This window comes from Pelmatolapia mariae, linkage group LG16_19 (genome assembly GCF_036321145.2).
Source record: "Pelmatolapia mariae isolate MD_Pm_ZW linkage group LG16_19, Pm_UMD_F_2, whole genome shotgun sequence".
NCBI classification, from domain to species: domain Eukaryota; kingdom Metazoa; phylum Chordata; class Actinopteri; order Cichliformes; family Cichlidae; genus Pelmatolapia; species Pelmatolapia mariae.
The window spans coordinates 67,816,687-67,837,624 of record NC_086241.1 but is presented as its reverse complement, the minus strand read 5'-3'; the positions used below and the strand labels follow the sequence as shown (position 1 = coordinate 67,837,624).

General features: G+C 43.2%; 1 protein-coding gene across 4 annotated transcripts in view; it reads right to left on the bottom strand.

Moving 5' to 3' along the window:
• Window positions 1-20,938, bottom strand: part of dlgap2a (discs, large (Drosophila) homolog-associated protein 2a) — a 134,432-nt gene that overhangs the window by 12,418 nt on the left and 101,076 nt on the right. The window contains exons 4-8 of one of the 4 annotated variants that reach the window (XM_063500184.1): window positions 20,179-20,247; window positions 18,983-19,142; window positions 18,123-18,339; window positions 11,279-11,338; window positions 3,966-4,351 (exon numbers count right to left, since the gene is read on the bottom strand). In XM_063500184.1, the coding sequence (XP_063356254.1) occupies window positions 3,966-4,351; window positions 11,279-11,338; window positions 18,123-18,339; window positions 18,983-19,142; window positions 20,179-20,247 (892 nt within the window). The remainder of the gene's footprint in view (window positions 1-3,965; window positions 4,352-11,278; window positions 11,339-18,122; window positions 18,340-18,982; window positions 19,143-20,178; window positions 20,248-20,938) is intronic. The other 3 variants (XM_063500185.1, XM_063500186.1, XM_063500187.1) reach the window with 3 other exon arrangements.

Below are 20,938 nucleotides of genomic sequence, written 5' to 3'. Positions count from 1 at the left end.
AGAATATCATGCAGTTCTGTTGTTTGGAAATGTCAGCCCTACCTTTGTTGTGGAGTGGTCAGTATTAAAGCTCAGGAGTGACATTTTTGGTGAGCTATTTTGTATTCTGTCAGGCTGTTTGGAAGAAGCTGTTAGCAGGGAGGAAATGAGCACGAAGCAGCCTGCTGAGGTGACCTCCATTACTCGCTCCATGTTAGAGGCAGAGCAAAGTCCACCTCATGAAAACAGAATGAGTTTCATGTCTGTGATGGATGAGGGCTGAAAGAAGACAAAAGATCCAGGATGCTGTGCAGTTTGCGTCCAGCGGGCTCTTTAGGCTGGACATATTTTGGCACGCACATGCAGAAATACAAGGGCGTGCATACATCATCACAGGCACAGAATCAGCACAGGTGTGGGAACTGAAAGTTGCACGGAGCGACTCAGCCTTTCATCCACAACACTCAAACACCACCTGGTGACTTCCTGGAGCCAATGAGTGCGTTTAAGGTTAAAAGCTTTGACTCCTTTTTTCATACGACCTCATTAAGGCTCCAATTAAAACTCTTGCTGTGAATAAATCAATCAGACTTTTGGAATGTAAGCATGTCTGAGTTCTAAAGTGGGAAAAGTGCAGCCCAGATGGCTCTAAAGTGGTCCCAATGGGAGGACCGGAGGAAGTCAAGTCAACACCGAGTCCACAAAGCCAATAATTAACATTTAAAAAATGTTCAGAAATGTTAAAAGTTGACCTCCTGTAGGAGAGGCAGGCCGAGAGGGTGAAATCAATGCAAAGGAAGGATAATCCAGGTTAATTACAGGACTGGGTGAAGCACGTGGATGATGAAGAGGTCAGCTGAATATAATAAATGAGTATTTGCATACTGTACTTCAAAGACTTCTGGACTATGACACATTATCCAAAGTCATAGTTAAAAATATGCTTTGGTGAACTGACACTAAGCTCACTTTCTTAAATTTGTACTACAGCAATTTTGCTTTTCGAATAAAAAAATCCCTTAACTGTAAAATAACAGACTCCCTGGTGTTACAGCTTAGTGTATTCAATAATATTTGAGTCTTTTCAGGAAAGGTTTCTGAGAAATTGTTAGAAAATTATGGCTCTTATAAAATAAAGCTTTAATTCTCCAACATGAAGGTCCAAAGTGATGGGTTGAAACCTTCTGCATCGCTGCTAGAGATACTTAAAGAAACCTGTATGTCTCAGTCTATATACGGTATATTTCTCATGCTATGATTTACTCACCACAGAGGACCCATTCAAATCGTTCTCATGCAGTACAGTCAGAGTATAGACAGGTAAATATAATGTTGTTAAAGATGAATGTGAGAATGAAGCATATAAGTCTTCTCAGACTGTAATGTTTTAAACCTAAACATTTATGATTAGACGAACGGGAAATTCTTCTTTCTGCTTATTTTATATTTGAGTCCAGAAGCACTTAAATTACCAATGCAGGTAATTTAAGTGCTTCTGGACTTTCCACACATCACTGGAGGCAATTTCAATGTCACAATGTCAGTATAATTCTCTGTTACACACACACACACACACACACTCCTGCATTTTCACCTTCACTTTCTCTCTTCCACTCAAACATAGAGAGCTAACAGTGGACCCGTTCTCCCAGAGTGTTTGATCACCACCTCACTGGTGATGGATGGGTCAGATCACTCATGCACATGTGCTGAATGTGTTGCTTTGGATTTTTCTGAAGTGTTGCAATGAGATTTGGATATTTCACTTCTGTTTTCTTTAAATGAGCACTTATCATCTTTAGATGGCAGGCTTTGACCCCGGCTAACAGGAAACAGAAAGTGCCAGTACTGCAAATGTGTTGGAGATGAAGAGAGTAAGAATGTGAACAAGGATATCTGAACTTTGCTTGAGTAATTGGGTAAATCATTTATGGAGCAAAGAGTGAGTAAACCAAGATGTTTACATGAGTCAGGGAAATGTAGCCTGGTTACTGTGAGACCTTCATTAACACTGAGCTCATTTCTCCTCCTAAAGCAACCATTTTTAATGCAAGGCTGGCATTTTACACACAAGATGGGAGCAGCTGAAAGCTGCTTTTAGCAATGCACTAATAACTGCAGATGGCTCAGATGAATATATATAACTGACAGACCCTGGCGTTTTTGCACTGTGTCTGCTGTTTATAGTCTCCTGACATTATCACTATGCTTTTATCATTGCATCTGAAAGAATATATATAGAATATGTTAAAGGCTAAGAGCCAGTGCAGCCAATCAAAATCAACAGATAGATCAGAGTGGAATCGTGACTGGGTGGGAGGTCCGTTAAAGGATCACTGTGGGCTGAAGTGGAAGACCAGCACAGAGGCTGTGTACAGAAAGGGGCTGAGCAGGCTCTACTCCCTAAGCAAGCTGAGATCCCAGAGATTTTCTGCCTCTCAGTTGTGGCGAGCACCGGGTACTTCACTGTGGTTTGCATCAGAGCTGTGAATAAACTGATTAGGAAGGCTGACTTTATGACTGGAGAGGAGGTGGCTGAACAAACTGTTATCCTGACCACCCTCTGGGCCGGTTACAGGACAGGCGGCAGAGCTCCTCTCACAGATTCAGCTCGGCTACTACAAAAACTCTACAGTGACACACGCATCTGTCTAACAGAGACTCGTCGGCTCGGTTACGTTTAACATTTTAACCCTGCACTCTTATATGATATTTTTTACACACTGACACCACAAACAGGGTTGAGAGGTTGAGTTCAGTGACTTGATTTAGCTGACCTGTTCTCGTCTGCAGTGAGGTTAGCTGTTTAGCATGTGAGTCTGCGGGCTTTGACCCGTAGACCCGGATCAGTGCCTGCCTCCAGAGGCCGAATGAGGAGCTCCAGCTTTTGTCGCTTCTGTCATGTGTTTTTGGGTTTGTTTGTTTGTTTTTACCAGTTTCAGTCTCTTATCATTAAAATCGCTAATTCTTGATGGCAGTAAGAAAGCGTTGGAGGCAATTTAGACAGAACAGGGAAATTTGCTAAATGTTCTCCTGCAAATTCTCAAGTTTGGATGTGTGGAAGAATCTCCTGATTACCAAAGGATTACTGTTTGACTTCCCCGTAATAATATTTAACCCCAGCTCCAAACAATTACCTCTTTTAATCTCATTTTGAAAGAAAACACTGCAGTTAGGATGCATTTAATTTCTTTAGCAAAAAAAGAAAGATATTCAAACACAGGCAGAATGAAATCAAAAGGTTCAAATTTTATATATGAGCAGGTTTGAGTTTGCAAACAGTTTAACAGGAAAGACAGCCAGCAGAGTGGATATATGTACGTGCACATATTTGTGTGGAGGAAGGAGAATAAACAGGAAAGATGCACTGATTGAGGTAGACAAGTAAGTAATAATGAGATGAATGCAGAAAACCAAAACTCCCTACATGCAAACTTTAAAACTTTAATAGAACTGATATTCTGCTTTAAATGGCTACGAAGGCGGTGTGAACTGACTCCTTAATCTTTTAAGAGCATCAAAGCAGAAACCTGCAAAGGAAGATCAGCAACAGCAGAACCTCGGCTACAGTCGGAGCACGAGTGAGACAAATCCAAAGTAAAATGACTCTGAAGCGGGAGGTGGAGGGAGAAAAAAGACACAAAGGAAGCGAGAGGGAGAACAATTAGAAAGGGAAGAGAGAGAGTCAGTGGGGTTAGACAGAAAGAGAGGCAGGTACAGTAAGAAGAGGAGTGAATGAACCGTGGAGTGAACTACCATTCACTAAAACCTGCTCCAGCATGAGTTGAATCTTAATTAACGGATTGCAGTAAGATGACTCACTCCTGCTATTTTTAGCCCCTGAAATGAGAACGCTGTTTCTCGGCTGAATGTATGTGTGGGAAACTATTCTTTGATGTTATATAACCACACACAGGTTTGAGCAGTGTGAGTTTTAGGACCAATGAAATGGCATTTTAACCATACGCGCTCATTTGAAGACTGACCTGTATCCCTATAGATGATCGAGGTGTTTTCAAGTACTCCTCGGCCTTTGACACGAGGATGGCCTTATCGCAGGTGAGCACTGAGCTGTGAGAGTCTGTGGACGGGTGTCTTTTTCCAGCCATGACTCTGGCCGCCTCCATCGCTATAGTAACAGCTTTAGCGCTATCCAGGCTGTCGTTGGAGTTGTAGAGGCCTCTGCCCGGGTTCAACCCCAAGCTGATGCCGTCGGACGCCCACATCCCACCGTGAGGGTGCCTCCCCTCGTGGTAGGCGTCCTGGGTGGACTCGGTGCTACTCTGGGCCGTGATGGAGATGAGCGGTTTGGAGGTGGTGCGTGGCGGGACTGGAGGAGGGGTCTTCTTATAGCTAGGTGTGTAGGTGATGGCTAGAAAAGAGGCAAAAATGAACAAAGCCATTTTCAGAATATTAACATTTTAAATTTACATTAAATTCCCACTGTTCATACTATAATTTTATAGTAGAGCAAAGATTTTATGATGCAAGGCAATGATGTAAAAAGATTTTATTTTATTTCGGGAAAAATATGTCAAGGTAACTATAAACTACAATGCACATGTTCATAATAGTGACGGATGATTTTGTTTGATTTTTTTAAAATGTTATTCTAAGTTCAGTGTGGCCATAAGTCTGTTTTTCCACATTTTAGTTTGGTCTGTTTTCTGTTCAGGTGCAAATATGATAAATCACAACTGTGTGTGTGTGTGTGTGTGTGTGTGCCTGTTTAGACATCTTTGTGGGGACCAAAAATTGGAATGTTACTATACTTGCAGGGACCGGAGGACTTGTGAGGACGCACACGTGATTGTGATTTTAGTGTCAGGGTTAAGGTTAGGTTCAGGCTGAGGGTTAGGCATTCATTTATGATGGTTAGGGTAAGCAGCTAGGGAAAGCATTATGTCAATTAGATGTCCTCACTAAGATAGCAAAACCAGAATTTGTGTGTGTTTGTAATTCATAGAAATTATCTGTAAATAAAAGTGAATCATACATAAAATCCAGAAGTAGAAAAAGAAACAAACTTGGATATAATAGAAGCAGAGGGCCAGCATGATGTTGATAAACACATGCAGATGGTTTGTATCTAACAGATTACTAAATGTGATTAAAAAATAAATAAATAAAAAAAAAATGTGCTCCCAAGTTTCGGCAATCCTGTAGAAAAAACTTCTTCTCATCACTGGTGATGACTTAGGCCTCATAGTGTTTTAACTGAGTTACTTATATATTACTTTTAGATACGTGAGTAGTGTATATCATCATGCTGGGGCATTACATTTGGAAGAAGCTAGCTGCTAAAGAAACAGGTTGCGGGTGAATTGGAGGTGCAACAAATTAGGCAGAAATCGCCAAATGAAGCCTCACAGCTCTGGCCAGTAGGCTGAAGACAAGCAGAGAGAATAATGGCTTGTTCTCCACAGACCCATCCAGGGTGTACTACCCACCCGAAGCTGAGACTGAAAAATACTGGAAGAACATCCAGGAGAAAGAAGCGTCACTGGTGGATCTAAGAGCAGACCAGAGCAACCTCCCAGAACAAGAGCCGGTGAACGTCACAAAGACAGCCATCCAACAACAAGAATGAGCTGGACCAGGACCTGACATGATCCATGCCTGCTGACTGACGAAGCTCACAGCACTCCACGATCGCCTGGCAGCACAAATAAGGGTCACTGCTAACAGCAGGTACTCATCCAGGCTGGCTAACACAAGGCAGAACAATCCTGACCATAAAGGGCCACCATCGAACTACCCGCCTCTCCACAATGTGGAAGCTCCTCTCAGGTATTGTGGGAACTAAGCTGAGCAGGTACATGAGTCAACACATGAGCACAGGTCAGAAAGGCATTGTACATAACAGCAGAGCGCTACAGCACCAGCTCCTCAAATACCTCCAGAAGCAGTGCAATGTTAGGAGTACAATCCAAGCAGTGAATACATACTAGCCATCTGATACCCAGCTGGAGTAATAAACTCACCCAGTGCTGACAGGACTGCTGGGATTGGCTTCGGCAGAATTCAGGGACAACTGGGTTGTATTAAATTCAGTTAAACTGAATTGAATTCAGTTTTATTCATATGGCACCAAATCGCTACAACAGCCACCTCAGGGCACTTTATATTGTAAGGTAAAGACCCTACAATAACACCAGCCCTCATCACCACAGCCTCAGGTGTTCAGAGACTGGTTTTTACACATAAAGTAATAACAAAGTAAAAAAAAAAAAAAGCCGTTGTGACATGTGAGACTGATCTGACATGGATGAAAACCAGAGAAGTAATCAGGAGTACTCATGTGGAGGATTCTGCTAAAGGAAGGCTGACACGTCTCATCTTCTTATTCTGCCCGTTTCACAACAGAAGGAAGGAGGATTACTTTCTTTCAAGTGCAAATGAGAATATGGACTTAATCCACAGAGAGATGGACTGGGGAATGGGTCACAAATGCCTTCTGGGCTTTGACATGTCTTTATTTTCAGAAAGCTCATTCATTGTAGTTACAGGCCTGAGCATCTGAAGCACGAGCTGTGAGCCGGCCACCTCAGAGCCAAGAGCAGAAGGACGAGCGACGGCAGAGCGGAGGAACACCGAGTCACACTGCGGGGCAAGTTATGGGTTATCGTTTTCCTCGACAAAGAGGCAAACTGAGCTGCCCCGTCCACACAGGCCCCCAAACACTTACATGTAGAATTAATAGCATTTCACAAGTACATAACAAACACAAACCTTTTTTGTTTGCATTTATTTTAATAAAGAGAGAAATTTCTTGTAACCATCAAAGCCAGCGATTCACCTGAAACCTGCAACAACTTTTGGCCTCTTTCTCACCCCGACTGCAGCTGTGTATAAATAGCTACAGACGTCTGGTCTATGAAGAGCGCTCTGCTCCAGGGACTAAATGACTCACACTGATGGCCATTCACAGAATTAACTCCTCGTGGATGAAGAGATGCGAACCCGAATAAAGACGGAAAATGGGGGAAAAGGAAAATGTAGAGGTAGGAGAGAAAGAAGGAGGGAGAGTAAATCATTGCAGATATAAAGAGAGGATGAATGAGGGTTTTGTTTGTGTGTGTGTGTGTGTGTGTGTGTGTGTGTGTGTGTGTGTGTCATAGAGAGCAAGGATAAATCAGGGAGTGCGGAGAGATCGAGGGAGGAAAGAGATGACCCATTGAAGGGGCATGATTCAGCAGGAGGACCAAAATAGAGCCATTATTAGCCAGCCAGTCGTGCAAAGGGGAGTCATAACTCTTGCTCCCATCTTGTCAGTGGCAGTATTACTCAGCATGTAGATGAAGTGAACACCAGAACATACGCACTGCTCGCTCACTCATTTCAGACAGAGTATTTAACACTGTCACAAAACATTGAGGCTATTATTATACATCATGTTCCAACATATGAAGCTGTAGTGATGTAGTGCAAACTGCTCTCTGTGTGCGTGAAGCCGAGTGATGTGACGGTCTGTGTTTAGAGGTTAGCGACGTGTTGGGGCGCACTTTGTGTTCTGTTTTTTATTCTTTGACTTCATCACGTTTTAAATGTTGTTTTGATTTGACTTCACTTTTATTATTACCTTTAACTCACAGGTGTCAAACTTCAATTTAACATTTTTTTGTTAAGATTAAATGACTGTCTACTGCAGAGATTTCTGTTTTTATTCTAGTGGGGGAAAAAACACAAATGTGTGAATGTGACACAGGGTAGTCTGAGGAATGAGCTACCAGAACCTTTTCCGTCTTTTTACACATTTAACATACACAGAAATGCGTTGTTGAAATCGCAGTTCTTTTAAAATATCTCAGGGATTGAATGTTCAGCTAAATGTCGTTACACTGACAGAAAGGGCAGTTTCAGCGGTGGGCTGCATATAGCTCACAGTATAAAGTGATTTTGACGTTCCTGTTTTAAATGACTGGTTCTTAGTGCTTTTCTACTCGCCTTGAGCACTCAAAGCGCTTTATACAACATGCAATAAATTAGACGTGACTGTAGGGTCCTTTACAAACATCTGCATGTGATGAGCTGTGAGTGAAACCAGGAGGAAACCTCGTCCTTAGTCAAAAGAGCAGTTTCTGATGCTTCAAGAATGGGAACATGAAAGGTGCAACAGACCCATTTTTAACACCGCGGTTGTTTAAGAGAACATTTTGTGCAATTAGCAAAGCAGCAAGATTGCCAGCTGAAGCAGGACCATCAATCAGGAAACGCAGGGAGCTGCCCCGTGCAGGGGCATCAAACCTGAAGAGTGTGCAAAGGCCCAGGCTCACTGTGTGCTCTTTGTGTTTTTGTATGCAGTTTAATTAATTTAATTTAACCCTTTCAGGCATGAATTATGACAACCTCAATCAGGATTTTTCTCTTAAGTATTTTTATTCATCTTTAGGCATGAAAAATTTTTGAACTTCATTTTTTTAAACATGTACTTCTCAAAGAGTTTTTTACATGTCCACTTAGGTGGACAACATACGTTTTGACAAACGAATCAATAATATACACTGTGTGTTGTGTTTATGTGCAAGTATACCATCAACACTGACACAAATACAAGAAAACAGCCTTTGAATAGCTGTCCACTGCAGTGACCACTATGTGTGAAAGGGTTAATTATTATTATTATTAGTGTTAATGTTAAGGACGTTTTATTTTTGTTCTTAGGTTACATCAGTGGATCTGTAAAGAGAGCACACGTGGCTGAGGGGAAAATATGTGCGTGCTGAGGCAATCAGTAGTACAGCAGTCCCTCGTTTATCGCGGGTGTTACGTTCTAAAACTAACCAGCGATATGTGAAATCCACGAAGTAGCCAACTTTATTGTTTACAATTATTATAGATGTGTTAAGGCTGTAAAACCCCTCACTACATGCTTTATACACTTTTCCCAGACAGGCATGAACATTTTCATACTTTTGTCTCTTGTTTAAACACTCAAAGTTCAAACATTCGTAGAAAAATAAGTCCAGTATTATAGAAGGAACCCAAAGGCACCTGCAGGTGACGACGTTTCGTCGGCATTGTTGTGTTTGTCGTGAAGAAAACTTACAAACATACAGTACAGCACTTCAGAGTCACACTGCTAGCATCGAAGATTTATGTATATTTGACAAACTGAACGCATTCTGTACTGCACAGGAGACACATGGCACGGAGGAGATTGATTGACAATGGTCTACAGCCAATCAGGACGCAGATCACAATGCGCTGTTAAATAAATAAAACAAAACAAAAAAAACATGGAAAATTGCACAAAAACCCCCCCAAAAAAACCCAGCGAGGCTGCGAAAGGTGAACCACGCTATAGCGAGGGACCACTGTATCTGCAAGAGAACATCAGCTAAACATGTTCAGTTAGACCTGACATGGCTGTTTTTAGTGAGAACACAAAATCTTCCAAATGTTGCAACTAAACTAAAAAGGTTTTGTTGTGCTTAAATGTTGCATGCATGCATTAATTGGAACGTGCATGGTGCAATAAATAAACCGTGAAACAAACATGTAGAAACCTGGGAGGATGTAGTCCTCAAGCATACACGAGTGCAAACGGACAATATTTGTTTGGGCCTAAATTTGCTGAACGTGTCCATCGCAGCGAGCAGATGAAGTGCAACGCAGAGTGCTCGTTTCTAAAAAGTAATCGATGACAGAAACTTCAGAGGCAGCTAAATTTATTCAAAGTAAAAACCATTTTGTTTTTTCTACGCGCACGCACGCACACACACACACACACACACACACACTGCTACTACAGCCCTGCCAGCCAGGCTGATTAACGTGAGACACAAAGGCAGTGAGTCAACCACTCCATCTCTGTTAGGACCTCTCCATCTATCAGGCTGGCTGCATGCTAACATGGGCGTGGGGTTTGGAAGAGAGTTGAGTGACACGTTGTTAAGAGTCTTTCTCTCCGGCTGGATTTATAACTACGAAGGAAATGCAGCAGTTTGTTTTGCAGTAGGCTTTTAAGAATATGTAAATGATCTGAAGGGAGGCTGGAAGACGAAGATTGATGGTGGATTCCATTATTGGCACTATCACAAGCACTGCGGACAGAAACATTAAAGAAATGAATATAAGAATAGCTCACTACAGATAAGAGAAAGCAGACCGGGTGAGTCATTACTCAGACGTACTCAACCACACCTGGAGGGTTTGTTAAAGTTTAAAAGCGTCCTGAGGAGCGTGATGGCTCATTGTGGACAAAAACATTGTTCCTGACAAATAAACCACACGAGTGGCTGCAAACAGTCATTTTATAACCCGTTCCACTTGATCTGTGGATCAGACGCTCTTCTGTACTTGATGGAAGCCACACTGTCGTGGTCGTATTTAATGGCTTCTGCAGTCAGAAACGGTGCCACCGCTCTGCATTAGCATCCAGAAGAAGAGCATCTGCAGGGCAGCAGTTAGCTGCACGCCACTGTGTGTTCTTAGCCTAACGTGTCATGTGACAAACAGGCTTCATTAGAAAGATCATTAAAAAATACAGAATGGAGCTTTCGGAGGTGAGCGTGTCCATGTGTCTGTGTGACGTTTGAGAAACTGGTGCACTCATAAATATGCCAAGCAGCAGCAGAGAAAGCACTCTCAACGATTAAGTCTGCCTCAATCAGAATATGCAGCTTTGTTTTAATGGGGCTGTAGTGAGGAAACTGTCCTCTAGCCAGTGAGCCATCCCAGTAACCACCAGCCTGCTAGCCATAAGGGTCTGTATCAGCTAGATCAACCCAGAACCAGCCATCCTTCACTGATTCCCACTGGAGACTAAGGCTACAGACATCGCCGAGGTTTATCACCCATGTCCAGATCGCCCAGTTTAAGAGTCTGCTTTTTGCTATGCTTGGCTCCAGACAAAACTAACCCCAGCCCATTACTCATGCTGCTAACAGCCAGCCAGTTTCCTGCCAGTTAATTTCCAGTCAGTTTTCCAGTTCACCAGTGTAGAACCTCCAGAACCCGACAGTTCCCTGCCCGACTGTGTCCCCACGTCTTTGCGGTCCATTTTTCCACGGCTTTATTTGGCTCCTTGGTTTAACTTGTTCAAGCTGAATTAATTGACTTTGATAGGTAGCTACAGCTGTAGCCTCCTGTGGACCGAATGAAGTTTGTGATGCCATGAATGTGAGTTGGTGCAGATCCTCAACATTATTCTCAACAACAGAAACTATACATTTCTTTCTCTCTCTACTTTCTCTCCTTTTTTTTAACAGTGTGCCGCAGGACACCTCATGTTTCATTAAAACAATATGTCACTTTGAAACGGAGCAACAGAGAATGCCCCAGGTAGACGGTTTACCTGGGGTTTGTTGGGGTGTCCAATCAATGCTGCAGGTGGAGGGGAGGCAGAACTGGATCCCTGAAAACAAGGGAGCGATGGGATATTCAGAAGAGGGGTGTATTTGCCCAAACACACAGTATAATGGATTAACAATACAAAAAGCCATACTTAGATTGGATCCAAGAACAAACTGCAGGATATGAGGATCATCTGGCACAGTGGGAGTTTTGTGCTTTATGATTGCTCTTATTGCAGCAGGATGAGCGTTGTGATAGAGTACCATCATTATAAGAGTGTAAAAGTGCCCGATTGTTCCCGTTAACACCAAGCAGTAAGCATATTCTTTACTTCAACTCATTTTCTGATATTTGCTGGGTTATCAGTTATTTCCAGACTTTATTGAGGACACAGATCACGAGTGGGTCCACAGAACAACAATGATCATTTGTCTTTTATTTAGGATGACAGCATGACCTCTACAGTTTATCACACTTTATCTTGAATCATAAAAAAATACTAATGCAAGAAAGTGAGGTTGTGATAACCCCGTCTAATGCAAAGTACCTGATGAAGTGAAAAATAATGATCGTTATTTGTCACCGTTTGACTCGCTGTCAGAAAAGGTCTCAGCGCTTCCATCCAATTGAACCGAGCTTAATCTTGATGAAATTTGAAAATGAAATGAGTCTACAGCAGGAAGCAGTCGAAGCCATTTTGTAAATTAAGATTGGGCAGATAACTTGAGGCCACTGGCTTTTTTTGGTTTGTAATAATATAACAGTAAATACAGTGTTGTGACACGCTCAGGTCGGCCAGCGCGTTAGCTGAACACACCTGCATCATTCTGTCTGTTCCAGCAGGAAAAGCCTGGCTTTACGTGCCGTTGCACACTGCATCCTACAGCACTTTATTTTTGGATTATATGCTACAAATAAAAATATTACCATTACAGTGCATAATAAATTGTGAGCTACTTCTAGTTACGATCTTTGCAAAGGTAAAGGAAGAGAGCCAGGAGAAGAAGAAAAGTGGAGCACTTTATGGCAGTAAAATGAATTCAACAGTAGAACCTAATTAACTTCCCACCCCTTTGAAAACCTCTCACATTCATCTAATTTAGCAAACTTTAATAAAGTGCTGTGCGCGCATTCGACTCAAAACAACAGACGAAAATCCTTTTCTGGCAGCTCACTGATGTTCTGCTGAAAGATTCTTTTTATTCCGGTGCACTTTATCAGAGCGCAGACTTCAGTGGGCGACTCCACATAGAGCGCATTAATTGGACAGAGCGCAGATATATCTTGTGATTTTTGCCTGGCTGTTCGTTGCTGGTAACAGAATTCTGCGTCTTCGGTGGTACGTAGCCTCCTTTCATTGCACTGAATGTCGAAATGAAGCTATGAATAGAACCGAGTACTTACAGTGAGGCACTGCATATGAAACACAAGGAAATATGGAGGCCATCTGTCATGCACCATTACTACATTATTTTCATCAGTCAGTATCACACATGTGGAAATGCAGCACTACGGCGTGACACATACCTCTTTTCAGGAAGGAATACAATTCGGCATGTCATCACACTTATGTCCCAATACATTCTCAGTCTTTGATTCCTGAGCGTTAGGATGATAGCTTACAGTAAAAAATACATCATCACCTCTGAGCAAAGCCTGTTATTCCAGTGTCAGACAAATGTAATAATTTAGAGTGTCTCTGATGAATTCATCTATCCGTACAGTCCAGAAAATGTGTGCATGTTTGATAGCAAACTGTATGTGTATGCAGGTAACGGTAGCTACATAGTGTGACTCTACTGGTTTGCAATTTTAGTTGGGAATGATTGTAAATGCAGAAGTATTTTCCAACAAAATGCAGCTGTATGCAAAAGTCTGCCCACACCTTATTTTACCTAATGATAATTCTTAATGACTCCAGAGGGCTGAGACGTCAGTGATGTTAGCAGATGCAAACCTCTGCATGTGGCACATTTGATATTTTTTATTATTTTTAAGCCACTGATTTAAAAAAGTTATTTTTTCTAACACCTGTGTACCGCTGAGGTTGCATTCACTTTGTAAAATATCAACAGAATAAACAATTTGCTCAAACTTTTGCAAACAGCTGTAACAGTAGAGGATCCCAGTTCCACTCAGCATTGTGCAAACATCATTTCTCATGTTCTTCTCTCTTTAAACCCGTCCATCCAACAGCTCACATAGTAAACAGTATCTCTTTATATAGTTATATGATAACTGCCAATATTTACTTCACCCCACTTTAGAGTGACAATGCAAGGAGAGCTCAAAATAGGTCGGAAAAAGGAAAGTTCCCGTAATCATTGCAAAGACTGCTGTGACCTTGTACACTCTGGACTGTTTCTATAGTCTATTAGTGAGCTCTTAAAAGAGTCTCTTAAAATAAATGTGTACAACATTTGTTATGCAGGATCATCCACTGATTTGAACCAGCACTCTGAGGATGAGGAGTCCTTTCCTGGGAGATGATTCACATTAGAGATGACAACTGCTTCAGAGAGGTTTGTACTGCTTTCAGTGAATGTTTCTGAAACATTATTGTTCAGTGCATTTATCACTGCAGGAGTTTATGACATTCTCGCACTGTGTTGCAGTCCATGAAATGCAGTTTTGCTGCTACCAATGCAGTCTTTTTCCATGGACGATGTAGAAGGAAGTTCTTGCTTGAATGCCAATGATCCCATGACATTTCGATGCGCACGTCGCTGTAAGTGCACTGGCAGCTACAAACCAAAAGCTATAAATATAATTTGAGCTACATTTCGTCTGCTGAGAATGAGGTATGAGCTCACAGAGTGAGAGACACATATGTGATTTCTGCGCTGTTGTACTCGTATCTGCTACTCCACAGTTCTACACTCGCACTCCTGTGCATCGAGTCTCGCCTGTGGCCCCTCTTCTGCCACCTGTACCACAAAAAGGCTTGCTCAGATGAAGCTGCTTCTGGACTGCCTGGGACATCCTCCTCCACAGGTTCCACAGACATATGGGATACAGCCACACACTCCAGTATCTCTGCTGTAACATCATCTGACTCCATGGATGGCAGGTCCTCTGAGGTTATCTCTTGGAGATCTGGGCCTGATGATAGAACAGGTTCTGAGGTTGGACTTGTGGGCCCAAAGTCTAGTTCCAGTGATGTATCAGGAGATACCGAACTAGGAGGGGATATTGTGACAGTGACCTGTGGTAGGATGTCATGTAATCCCGAGGCTACGTCCTGAGACATGTGATACTCCGTAGCTGGGTCCAAACAGACAAACTCTGTTGATTCTGAAGGATCCAAAGGGCCCATTGCAGCACGGTCAACAGATGATAGAGGTGAACTTGGACTATCTGACTGGTACATGGGTGGGTCTAAATCCTCTACATTTGATAAAGAGTCAACACTAATGTCAAAAGGCTCTGGTTCAGGATCCATAAACACTGAGTCCAGATCATCTTGATCCAGGGAAGTCAGCATGACCAAGTCAAAATGGACCAGATCAGCATGATATATAGTGGTGGTGTCCAGTGGTTCTGGAAGAGGTGGCCAGTCTGAGTCTTGAGACTCTTGAGATTCAGGGTTTGGTGGAGTTTCTACAGAGCTGGAAGCAAAAGTTGAGACAGATGTTTTCTCCTCATCAGGGAGGTCGGAAGGATGATCGGGAAAGGTGATAATGGGATCTGGATCTGTGACACTGCCGGGTGGACTCACAGGATCGTCCGAGTCAACATACTCTGACACAACAATAGAAGGACATGTTATGCCGCTATCTAAATCAGACAGTGTAACAGGATCCAACTGAAGAGTTGGTGCATCACAGACTGAGGTTGAGCCTTGACTAATGGCATTAGATGAAGACGCTACGGGCGATTCTGATGGTTGAAGTTCTTCTTGTGTTGGGTCTGAGGAATCTGTATTTTCCAGTGAATATGTTAAGGACACGGCAGTAGGATCTTGAGGGCCTGAATCTGGTTTGTCCACAGTGACAACATCTGGAGACTCTGAATCTGACATGATGTCATAATCCTGTTCATCTGGCGGTGACACTGTAACCACAGGGACTGGGTATGGCAGCTGTATCATATCCTTGTGAATTTGCTTGGAGTCTGGGGGGTTTGTGTTATCTGTGAAAGATGGTTCAGATTGGGGTAGGGAATTATTACGTGGACCTACATCTGTTTGTTGTGGAGTGATTACCATTTCCTGTTCAGGTGTTGATGAACCCTGAGGACTCTCAGGGGCTGTTTCTAAAGAAAGTGGCGCTGTATCGTGGGTGGTGAGTGTTGGCTCATTAGTGGCCATGTCAGAGGAGCTTAGAACTGCACCGTCGACTGCAAGCTCCGATTCAGCTCTGGTGAGCACAGCAGTAACATCAAGTGTCTCTGGCTTGACTGCTCGAACAGAGACAGGAAGTATTGGATCCAAAGAAAGTGGTATGGCACTTTCTACGTACATTGACTGTGGAGAGGCAAGAATGCTCGGGTCCATCGAGAGCTGTTTCGGCAGGCCTCGGCGGGCCCCTTTCTTTTCGTCTTTTTCTTCTGGGCAATTAACAGCTGCATCTGCAGTGCTCTGCCTGACCAAGACTTTGCTGCGGGCCTGGGTCCCCACCGATACCTTGGATATTTGGGGCTTTTTCTCTCTAGCCCCCCCAGCGCCTCTATCTGCAGTAGAGGTTCCAAATCTTCCTGCCCCGGGCCCAGGTCCAGGCCCCGACCCCGCTCCAGGCCATGCCCTTGTTCCTGTCCCTGTACTAGGTCCAGCTCCTGCACCCAAGTCTGCCCCAGCTCCAGCGGCCATGTTGCCTCCCTGGGGAGACCATGTGTTATAATGCTGCGTGAAAGTGTTGAAATTACTGTTGAAAGCACGAAGTTCTTTACAGAGGTCCCTCCTGAGTTCAGCTAGCTCTCGACGCATGGCCGAGACCTCTTCCTTCCACTGCATGCTGATAGCGGCAGCCAGGGTAGCCGACTCTTTGATACTGGCCTGGATGGCCTTTGGTGATGGCCGTTCTGGAGCACTAGCTCCAGGGGATCTGAAGAGGCTCGGAGAAACAGGTGGTCCAGACAAGGGTTTGGCTGTAGCCCCCGTGTTATCTTGGTGGTAAAGCCTGTCTCTTCTGATGGGGCAGCCTAGATCATCATGAGTCAGAGGGACTGTGTCTGCCAAATCCTCATGTATTCTGTCCTGGTCAGGTAAACAAGAGTCTTCCTGCACATAATTTCTGTCTGGAAGACAAATGTAGATATATATATATCTGTAATATGGCCAAAGGTGTGAGCAGCTGGAGAGAATCTGCTTTTTATTGTCACAATGCAGTAACATCAAGTCATGCACTGAATGCCATGAGTCAAAATAAGATAATAGCTGAAATGTACAGCAGTGATTATTGTGCCAATCTCCTCGTGTGACTCTCACAGATGTATAGTAGTAACAATATGTCATATTAGCATTTAGACAGCACTCCCATTTTGACTCATTTATGCTGATGGTTTACACTGCCTTCTCATCCTTAATTTCTAGCATGCATTCTTCACATCTTTTCAATGCACAAAGCTGAAACTCCTAGCTCCTGGAACACATCATAGAGAATGGACAATTTCGTCTAATCAGCGAGGTGTGAGAACAGTCCTTGCGTGCTCTTCGGCTTCCGTTTGAGGTAAGGAAATGTGAACTTTGTGCAGTGAAAAGAGGCAAAGATGAGCAAAGATTCCAAAGCTTTTCTCATCAATCAGGAAGTACAGTATGAACCCTATTGAAAATGTCAAGTCCAGTTTGACTGACTAAATCGAGTTGCCCCGTTTCCAAAACAGGGGCAAAATGCATTGCACCAAACTCTTAAGAATGCAAAGATCTTTGAGTTTACTGAGAAAGCAGTGTAAGCAAACATTTATAAGTATGAAGAATTGATCATAAGCACATCTCCAGATGTCCACACCTCTAACTCTCCCTATTATAGCCCAACTGTTGGATCATGAATCTACTGCGGGAGGAGGTGGAATCCACTTGGACTTCTTGTCCGAGCCGTTTCTCTTCTGTTCTTCCCACATTCTTCATCTGTACAAGGACGTATCCTTTCCTCTGTGAATCCAGCAATCAGGGAATTGTTGAAACCAGCAACAGCTTACAATTTGTTATAATGAATGCTCAGTATCAGAAGTAAATGCATGTTTCAGCTGAGTAATTTGCATGTGTGATACATATGACTAACTAGTGCGACAGTTCGGTTACCGCTGTAGTCAGCTTTACATTATGAATGATCCGAGTGTAGACACAACTGTCTGCAGCTCTGTAATATCATCTCGTTGTGCGTAAACATGAGCTTGAGACAAAATAACTTGTGTGAATTAAACAGTCTGTGAGTGTAAAGACGCTTTTGCAGCACCGTGTAAACTCGCCTCAAGTAAAAACTTCGTGTGGTTTTTCCAGCGAGACGATAAAGCTGCGTGCTCATTGTCACCATGTGGCACAACAAAGAAATATATGCAGTGGAAAAAGCAGCAGGTGTCCTTATTCTGACCTGATTTTTATTTCAGACACTTTCCATTTGTGATTTTCAATAGGGTTCATAGCTTTACTCTTTGATGCATCCAGTGGATGAGCAGATGAAGCACTGTATCCAAAGTATGAACAGCTCACAACTGGTAATTACAAATGCCTCAGTAAAAATGAACACATACAAGAATGATTCATGCAAATATTCTGAAACTGTTTGACAGTATGAGTTGGCACTAATAGTCTTTATGTATCCATAACCACACATCCGTGTCAAAATAAAACGTATTAGTGTCACATGTCCACTAATATATTGTGCAGATTTATGTTTAACCACGCTTACCTGTGGTGGACCTGATGGTGGAGGTGACGGTGGAGGCCATGGGGGGAATGCAGTCGTCATCTTGGGAGTAGCCAGCCTGGATGGCTCGCAGGTAGCTGTGGCTCCGGGTTCGGAAGCAGCCGGGCAGGTCCAAAGCGTCCATGGCCTGGGATTCCACCTCGCTGAACACAGACTCGCACACAGACTCAAACTGGCCGTTAATTTCTGTTTCACTCACCTGAGAGAAACAAAGCCATAAATAAGCTCCATCGATCGAGGGTAGCGAGGATACATATTTTTATCGGTTGGCTGTAAACCTCCACTTTTTCTCACTTTCATTTAAAATCATAAAGAAGCAGAGTCTGTGAGAAGCTTCATGGAGTCAAGGTCGTACACTGTCAGAGAGCTCGTGACACATTTGTTCTTGGATTTGATGTGAATGCCTTTAAAACAGCAGAAACTGTTTAACCGTTATCTCTCCACTCTCATTTGGCAATATCAGGAATCAAAGATAAACATCTTGTTTGACTGGGATTAGGAATTAGAGGAAGTTTAGTTGAAATGCTAGGACTCCAAGCAAATCAATATCTCTCTTTTACTAAGGAGATGAATATCTCAGCAAGCCCCACTGGAATCCTTTAATTTGTCTGGATAAACAATGTGCAGTAAAGTGTTGAGACTAAATTTATGTCAGAAAAATTATGCCTGGGCTTTGAAAACAATACTCAGTGCAGTGACAATGAAACTAGGGGAATCGGCCTCTTTAAGTGGGATTTTAAATGAAATGACTTTATTAAATTTTCCTGGAAATTAAAGCCAACCCCTCTGGCTCCCTCGGGGATCCAGGAAAATCTGTGCAAACCTAAAGGATGCACACTCACCTGGCTCACTTGGCTAACACAGCTAGCCTGACTGAGGGTGCTGACAGCCCGCATATAGCTTTGATTCCTGGAGCGAAACTTGGGTGAGTTGTAGTTGGTGGAGGGATCCAGGGCAATGCTTGGGTGCATATCCCTGGTGGCTTGCAAGTGGTAGCTCTGACTGAACAGAAAGAGAGACAAAGAAAAGCAGGACAGGAGTGGGACTACAGCCAATTAAGTATTAAATATAATCTGACTGATAAACAAGCATTTTGTGTAACATGATGAAGAATTACTAAGCACAGCTGGCTGAGCTTGAGAGGGAGGCTGGATGACACCGTGGCTCTTAGGCTGTCTCTTCCTGTTCCCCCCCCTCGCTACATTCATTCGTGTCCTTAGAAAGGCACTTTGATTTTTGTCGTGCTGAAACATCCAATCAGTGCTTGGAAATGAGGGAAATGCAAATCAGGGGCTAGTTAGTGAGCAAGCACTTTGGAGAGCACCCCAGTGTCAGCCAGGTCAATTAAACGTGCTCCCCCAGCAGTGCAGGAGAGGTGCTCAGAAACCCACGGCTGGTTAGGAATCTGCCGAAGAGAAAATGACTCGCAAGAAATGTGCTTTAAGTAAAATAAAGAATACTATGCGAGCCGCTTTTGGAATAGCAAAGTGAGGTTGGGTTCCCTCCGCCAGATCTATTTCTAATGACAGGCCGGGATGAGTAAGCAGTTTCTGGGCTTTTTATAGAGATAAACGCTGGTGTTTGGCAGCATGAAAATGCCAGTGTGATTAAAAGTCCCCCAATCCATCTTGTGATGCTGTGGCAAGGCCCTGCGTATTTGCAAAGTAATATCAACTTTCTAAACACCCAAAGACATGTTGGGGTAGAAACACCCAGCGATTAAGTGTAAATGGAGTGGTACAAGCACCACATATCTTATTTTTAGCACTATATTTAAAAAAAAAACCTCTAATAGCACGCTGATGTAAAGAACAGCAGGAAAAATCAAAATCTGCATTGTGTGCATCATTGCCTTGTGCTTTGGCAGTATGAGCAGATTGCCCCAGGTGACCTTTCATTGACTGGGCTTGAGTGTTTGCTCTGTAAGGCGTCCATATTGAATATGTCAGCAGGGCAGCGAGCCAGCTGGCTCTGACATCTGACCGCTGCAACGTGGCAGCAACAGAGAGGTAAGGGGAGGAGCTGAACCTGTATTCACCTCAAGTCTGCAGCAAAATTGGTGATGTAGTTACGCATGTCACTGTTGATTTTATCCAGGCGGTAAGAGCTGTGGGTAGAGAAGAAAACAGAGTTACTGGGTCCCACAAGGAGCTGTTGGATGGATGTGACATCACGGAATGTTTGCTTGGGAATTTTCACCAAAGCGCCGCAAACATTAGGGTGACACCGTATGACCGTCATGACGTTTGTGTGATGAGGAAAGTGGGTGGATGCTACAGTTAGAGTCAGCTGGCAGGTTGAGACAGTGTAACACGTTCGCACAACAAATGGCAACATGAGGAGTGCAGTACGAGTTGGTCCACAGTCGGTGAAGAAAAAAAAGGATCTGATGATGAATGCTGAACACCACACTTACAGTGAAGCATCAATCACACTCTCTTTCTCTGTGTGGCTAATTACATTTGGTTAATTGAGCTAAATGAGGACAAAAACACTTTAAACTTTAAAGCTTTTAGCTGACAGGATCAGATAGAAGTGCACCAGCTGATGCTTGAAATGTGGATGACTTCGCCCATCGCTGCCTGTAGAGCTTCTATTATCAGCAGCAGAGTGAAGGGAGGCTGTTTCGAGAATGCGTCGGCCCTTTATCAAATCATGCCACAGCAAATTTCCTCTAATGTTTCTGATTGGTACTAATGCACTTCCATTGTTGGCCAATATCACGACAGGGGATGATGGGAATCTCACACTTCCTGCTTTTTACGCTGCCAGTGAAAGTGCTGTTAGTGGTTAAACAA